The sequence below is a fragment of the Palaemon carinicauda genome, chromosome 3 (genome assembly GCF_036898095.1).
Source record: "Palaemon carinicauda isolate YSFRI2023 chromosome 3, ASM3689809v2, whole genome shotgun sequence".
Lineage (NCBI taxonomy): Eukaryota > Metazoa > Arthropoda > Malacostraca > Decapoda > Palaemonidae > Palaemon > Palaemon carinicauda.
Window position 1 is genome coordinate 162,087,452 of NC_090727.1, and position 7,500 is coordinate 162,094,951.

The 7,500-nt window shown below is 41.0% G+C and overlaps 3 protein-coding genes across 3 annotated transcripts in view; 1 reads left to right on the forward strand and 2 right to left on the reverse strand.

Annotated features, from left to right (window-relative positions):
* LOC137638746 (uncharacterized) overlaps positions 1 to 7,500 on the forward strand; it is a 494,402-nt gene that overhangs the window by 359,211 nt on the left and 127,691 nt on the right. The gene's annotated exons all lie outside the window — the stretch shown is intronic.
* The window catches only part of LOC137634972 (glycine, alanine and asparagine-rich protein-like), an 8,215-nt gene continuing 5,270 nt past the window's right edge, over positions 4,556 to 7,500 (reverse strand). The window contains exons 2-3 of the mRNA XM_068367554.1: positions 6,753 to 7,009; positions 4,556 to 5,174 (exon numbers count right to left, since the gene is read on the reverse strand). Coding sequence (XP_068223655.1) covers positions 4,556 to 5,174; positions 6,753 to 7,009 — 876 coding nt within the window. The remainder of the gene's footprint in view (positions 5,175 to 6,752; positions 7,010 to 7,500) is intronic.
* On the reverse strand, positions 5,323 to 6,735 carry LOC137638876 (uncharacterized). Its single transcript, XM_068371283.1, has one exon. The coding sequence runs from the start codon at positions 6,733 to 6,735 to the stop codon at positions 5,323 to 5,325; it is 1,413 nt and encodes a 470-aa protein (XP_068227384.1).

The window sequence follows — 7,500 nt, forward strand, 5'->3', positions numbered from 1 at the left end:
ATATATATATACTGCATATATATTATAAAAAAAGTTTGCGGGTGTGGACTGGCACAGAAAGACCAAAGTAGACGCATGTTAAAGGAAATATCTGAGGCCACTCTTTTGCAGTGGACTAGTAACGCTGATGATGATAATTACACTATATATATATATATATATATATATATATATATATATATATATATATATATATATATATATATTATATGTATGTGTATATATATATATACATACATACATATAATATATATATACAGTATATATATACATACATAATATATATATATATATATATATTATATGTATGTATGTATATATATATATATATATATATATATATATGTATATATATATATATATATATATATATGTATATATATATAATATGCATTTAACCAAAGAACATCGCCAAGATCGCAAACTAGTGCAAAAGAAATGATTGAAACGATGTTTGACATTCGCAGTTTTACCCAGCGGCTGCTTTCAAAGGGTGGAATGGATTTTGTATATTTGTTGACACTGCCTGAGCCCGACGTCTCCCTTTATTGTCTGGAGACGTCACCTCGATACTTTGGAAGGGAGCCAGTTGCTGTGTCACAACAAGGCAGAGTTGCCAGGTTTTCTAAATGAGAAAAGGACAAATTCTAATCAACTGCAGCTTTAAAAGGCCAACCCATGAATAGAAAAAGGCCAAAAATATAGCATTTAAAGCAAACCTTTTTTTCATGATTTACTAAAGGCCAACCAATTTAAAAAAGGCCACTTTTGAGGTTTTTGGCCTGAAAAAGGCCTACCTGGTAACCCTGCAACAAGCCAAGGAGAAATGTGATCTTCAGTTGCTGTGGAGCGTTGCTCTGGCATCGTCCTTCAGTAATGGTTTCTTTTATCACCTGAGCTGTGCTCATAAGTTTCGGAGGTTTCAAGATTTAAAGGTCGCTCATTAATGGCAGAGGCAAAGGACAGTGCCATTGCCCTAGCAAGCAGGACAATGCTCTAGAGACTGATTATATCTATGATCAGCGCCCAAGCCCCCTCTCCACCCAAGCTAGGACCAGGGAGGGCCAGGCAATAGCTACTGATGACTCAACAGATAGACCTATAGGCTTCCCCAAACGCCCCAATCTTAGCTCACGCGGATGGTAAGGTTGCAGACACTAAAGGCACTGATGAGTCTAAGCGGGACTCGAACCCCCGTCAGGCAAACACCAAGCAGAGACGTTACCAATCATGCCACTACAACCCCTAATATAATATATCCACGCAGTGGTTGTTATTGTTACCTTCGTTGACTTCGCATGAAAGTTATGTTTTGATAGGCTTTTATTTATTTATTTATTTGTTTATTGTTTTTACCCACTGTTTATATGTTTGTTTGTTTGTGATGTTTCCCACTCTTTCTATGTGTGGTTTTTGTGATTCGCATAACTCAAGAACTGTTTGACCGAATCTCACGAAATTTGGTGGGATGATTAACCATGATCCAAGGACAATTTGATTAGATTTTTGGAGTAATTAGCTCAAAGGTCAAGCCCAAGGTCACAAAGGTAAACAATAAATCGCAAAACACAAAACTATTTGACCGAATCTCATTAAATTTGGTGAGATTATTGGCCATGATTCAAGGACAATTTGATTAGATTTTTAAAGTAATTGCGTTAAAGGTCAAGGTTACGAAAAGGTAAAAAAAACGAATCATAAAACTCAAAAACTATTTGACCGAATCCTATAAAATTTGGTGGGATGATTTGCCATGATTCAAGAACAGGTTGATTAGATATTTGAAGTAATTGGGTCAAAGGTCAAGGTCATGAAAAAGTGAGAATTTTTTTTTTTTTTTTTTTTTTTTGCTATATCGTGGTCAATTCTTATCCGAATTGCAAGAACCTAGTGCCAAAATGTGCATAATTCAATAGCCTATATTGTGATACACAACATGATATAGGCGAAGGTATGTGCTATACTGAGTGGCCGCTCGAGTTTCGTTATTGTTATAATTTTGTTGTATGCGCATAAGTTTCAAAGATGTAATATAACCACATAGCGACTGTTATTTTCATAATGGTTTTTGTTTGATTTTTGTTAAAAGAGGTTTTTTTTTTTTTTTTGTTTCCTTGAGTTCACATTATTGTTAATCATTATGTTAATTTATGGATATTTTGGTCGTAGAAGGGTGCTTTAATGTTAAATGACCATATTAGTTTGTTAGGGTGAAATATTTGTCCAGTAATAGAATAATGGATAAACACTCACGCGCACACACACACACACACACATACATATATATATATATATATATATATATATATATATATATATATATATATATATATATATATATATATATATATATATATGCTTAGATAGCTTATATATTTATATCGTCATCATCATTCATAACCAGTCGAATGCAGGACGAAGGCTTCAAACACACCCATTATAAGAACCACAGAAGTAGACGATAACTTGCTAAATCCATCTATATATATATTATATATATATATATATATATATATATATATATATATATATATATGTATATATATGTATATGTGTATATATATATATATATATATATATATATATATATATATATACATATACATACATATATATATATTATAAATATATATATATGTATATATATATAGATATATATATATATATATATATATATATATATATATATATATATATATATATATATATACACAATATTGTAACAAATCTTGCGCTCCCAGTCGAACGTATCTCTCCTTCCCTTCCATCGTACAAAATCGGATATAATTATCTTACCGTGGAATTTCTAATTTTACAAACGTTTCCTTATGATGCAAAGGAATCCAAGCTATGTTCGTCCTATTTTCTGAATCTCTTGTCCTGGACAGTCCAGATGAATCAAGTTTCATTCAACTTCAGTTTTCAATTCGTCTATTCTTCTCTACGGTAATCCATCTATCCTCTTCGGTAATCCATCTATTCTTCTCTTGCTAGGCTTCGAAATCCGATTTTATACGCGAGCTTTTTCTTTCCTTTCTTCGCTTCCCATTCTATGTCTGTCTTTCTCTCCCCCGTGTTTTGTTGCCATAATCTGATTGCGTGAGTGTCTGCTGTTGTCTGTTGGTCGGTTTTTTATGCTTTGCCTGAATTCCTGCAGGAGAGGATCAATCATAGATTGGTTTTGCTTCTGCTGATACAAAAAGAGGTTTTTCGAAAATGGCATCGTGTGTATATATAGGTTTGTGTGTGTGGTTTTGTGTGTATGTATGTTATTTAAACGCTACCTTTCCTTTACTTTAGAAAGGTATGGCTTGAATAGATGTTAACTTCCTGGTTTCCTAGAAGTATTTTTGGCACTTATTTTCGGGATGTGTTCTCTCCCTGGAACCAAACTACAATCGACAAAAGACCTGGTACTAATTAATGGAAAACTATCGGACCTTTATGCTTCTCTATAACATGTAACTAAACCAAAACTTTTCAATTCTTAAAGCATAATCTCAGGTTGTCGATAAATATGGTTTTGTTATAAAAAAAAAAGGTGCTTCATCGTTAGTATTTTTTATCTAGTATAAAAACAATCATCTTTCCTATATGACAATGAGCAGGTGTCTGTACGTGTGTATAATGAGTATACACTAACTAAATGTATACACACAAAAGGTTTATACGACTTGAGGTCTGATACATGCCGTATAACTAAATACTAACTTGTTTCTGGACCTTGTGAAGTGCAACAAATTGTGTTTTACCAAGTTAATGATTGATGAGAGAGGTCGCATAGATTTGATAAGGGTTGTGGTGGCCTATGTGTTAACGTCCCTGACTGGTGATCTCCAGACTGGAGTTCGAGTCCCACTCAAATTCGTTTGTTTCTTTGTTCTGTGCAACCTCACTATCCTTGTGAGCTAAGGGTGGGATGTTTGAGGGAGCCTATACGTCTATCTGCTGTGTCATCATCACCAATTAACTGGCCCTAACTTGGGTGGAGAGGGGGCTTAGGCGTATGTATGATGAGTTTCTAGGGCATTTTTCTGCTTGATATGGTAATGTCACAGTCCCTTGCCTCTACCATTCATGAGCAGCCTTTAAACCTTTAACCTGATGATTTTCAACGAAAATAATCTCATTTTTTACTCGTAATAATGTCCTTTTGATCTATTCTAACTGCATCAGTTTTGTTTGTATTTTCCATAGAATTCTCATTGGCAATTTTAAGAAGATAGAGTGCTTTTCTCGTCTGCTCTGGAACTATGATTTGCCTCTCTTATGATATTGTTACCCTTATCACATCATTTTAAGTATCTGCACTGTTGGTAAGAGAGATATGTGGGCTTTTCCCTTCATTTATTTATTTGAAATGTTAGAATTGCAGTCATACTCTCAAAGTGCTTAGCTATTCAAGGTATTATAAGAAAACTCCGCTGTATATTGTTATACATTTATATTTCTTGATTTCAATACAATCTTATGTTACATTCAGTCTCGTATCAAACCAAGTTATGATTATTGTACTAATAAAAACAATTCTCATTCCACATATTGTTCAGGCACTTCAGTGTCCAGAACCATCACCATAGCTGCCTCCTTTGCTGCTATGGGCCTTAGCCTGTGCTTTGACAGCAGCTGCCTGGGCCTGAGCAGCAGCTGCCTGTGATGATTGCAGGCCATTGAGAGCAAGGGCTTGCTTCTGGTTGAGTGAATTTGCAGCCTGTTGCGCCTGCCAAGCCATAGCCTGCTGAGAGTCCAGGAAGGCCTGAATAGCCGCAAGGCTGTTGGCAGCTTGAGAGGTTAGGGCGGTAGCTTCTGCTCTTACTTGGTTCAAGTTTCCTCGCAGAGACTGAGCCGAGGAGGCTGCCAGGGATGCAGCTTGAACAGCCTGACTAGCTGTGCCTGCTAAAGAAGATTCCGCAAAGGCGGCAGCTTGAGCTCCTTGCGCCGCTTGTGTTATCTGGGCAGCTTCGGCTTGTTTCTGAGCAGCAGCAGCTTGCGCTGTCTGGGCAGCAGCGGAGGCTTTGGCGGCAGCTTGGCTAGCAGCAGCAGATGCAGCAGCCTGGGCAGCTCCCTTTAGACCAGCAGCAGCTGCTGTAGCCTGGGCAGCAGCTTGGTTAGCAATATCAGATCCACTTGGGCCGTGTCCAGCACTGCCATGACCGCCAACAACTATGTAGCTTCTGCCTCCACCATAACCAGTGTTTCCTCCACCATATCCACCTCTATTGTGACTTCCTCCTCCACCACTTGGTCCTCCGCCATACCCTCCTCCTCCACCATATGCATCTCCTCCACTTGCTTCTCCGTTATACCCTACTCCGCTTGATCCTATACCATACTCTGCTCTGCCGCCTGATCCTCCACCATACCCCGCTCCTCCACCAGAGCCTCCACCATATGCCGTTCCTCCACCATATGCCGCTCCTCCACCATAGCCTCCACCAGAGCCTCCACCATATGGCGTTCCTCCACCAGAGCCTCCACCATATACCGCTCCTCCACCAGAGCCTCCACCATATGCCGCTCCTCCACTAAAGCTTCCACCATACCCTGCTCCTCCTCCTCCTCCTCCTCTCCCACTAGATCCTCCACTGTACCCTCTTCCTCCACCAGATCTTCCACCGTACCCTGCTCCTCCTCCTCCTCCTCCTCCACCAGATCTTCCACCATACCCTGTTCCTCCTCCTCCTCCTCCACCAGATCCTCCACCATACTCTGCTGCTGCTCCTCCTCCTCCTCCACCAGATCCTCCACTGTACACTTCTTCTCCTCCTCCACCATACCCTGCTCCTCCTCCTCCTCCACCAGATCCTCCACCATACTCTGCTGCTGCTCCTCCTCCTCCTCCACCAGATCCTCCACTGTACACTTCTTCTCCTCCTCCACCATACCCTGCTCCTCCTCCTCCTCCTCCACCAGATCCTCCACTGTACACTTCTTCTCCTCCTCCACCATACCCTGCTCCTCCTCCTCCTCCTCCACCAGATCCTCCACTGTACACTTCTTCTCCTCCTCCACCATACCCTGCTCCTCCTCCTCCTCCTCCACCAGATCCTCCACTGTACACTTCTTCTCCTCCGCCATCATACCCTCCTCCTCCTCCAGATCCTCCACCGTACCCTCCTTCTCCACTGTACCCTCCTCCTCCACTGTACCCTCCTCCTCCACCAGATCTTCCACCATACCCTGCTCCTCCTCCTCCTCCACCAGATCCTCCACTGTACACTTCTTCTCCTCCTCCACCATACCCTCCTCCTCCAGATCCTCCACTATACCCTCCTCCTCCTCCATCAGATCCTCCACTGTAACCTCCTCCTCCTCCACCATACCCTCCTCCTCCTCCAGATTCTCCACCGTACCCTCCTCCTCCTCCATCAGATCCTCCACTGTACCTTCCTCCTCCACCAGATCCTCCACTATACCCTCCTCCACCAGATCCTCCACTATACCCTCCTCCCCCTCCTCCAGATCCTCCACTATACCCTCCTCCCCCTCCTCCAGATCCTCCACTGTGCCCTCCTCCTCCATCAGATCCTCCAGTGTACCTTCCTCCTCCACCAGATCCTCCACTATACCCTCCTCCCCCTCCTCCAGATCCTCCACTATACCCTCCTCCCCCTCCTCCAGATCCTCCACTGTGTCCTCCTCCTCCATCAGATCCTCCACTGTACCCTCCTCCTCCTCCACCGTACCCTCCTCCTCCTCCTCCTCCAGATCCTCCACTGTACCCTCCTCCTCCATCAGATCCTCCACTGTACCCTCCTCCTCCTCCAGATTCTCCACCGTACCCTCCTCCTCCTCCATCAGTTCCTCCTCCACCAGATCCTCCACTGTACCCTCCTCCTCCTCCTCCCCCTCCTCCAGATCCTCCACTGTACCCTCCTCCTCCATCAGACCCTCCTCCTCCTACACCATACCCTCCTCCTCCCCCTCCTCCAGATCCTCCACTGTACCCTCCTCCTCCATCAGATCCTTCATACGCTCCTCCTCCACCGCCATATGAATCACGTTTATCCTGCAAGTAAACACGGAAGCTATTAACAGAAATACAGGTAAACTATTTCATGGAATAAGTAGATTCCCTTTGATAATTTGACACGCCAGCAAAATGCACAATACAATAGATGTATTATGTTATTCTATTTTATCTATGATACAACAGTTATTATTTAGCACATAGAAGTCAATTTTAAACAAGTTTTGTTGGTTTGTTAATCATTTTAGTTTTTGTGATTTCAAAAACAATTGACTTGAATAAAGATGTGTGATAAGAATATTAATATAATTCCAAAGAAAGTAGATGATTATTGAAAAGTCAGATAAGAAATACGAAATGTAATAGAGATAAGGCAGTCCATGAATTTTGAATTTAGCATTTATTTCCTTAGATAGAAAATCGAAATGTAATAGAGATAAGGAAGAACATGAATTCAAATTTAACATTTATTTCTTCAGATAAATTCGAAATTTAATAGAGATAAGGCAGTCCACGAATTTTAAATTTTA

Excerpts from the sequence above, each read along its gene's own strand:
- LOC137638876 (XM_068371283.1), bottom strand. The coding sequence starts at position 6,735 with ATGGAGGAGGAGGGTACAGTGGAGGATCTGGAGGAGGAGGAGGAGGAG.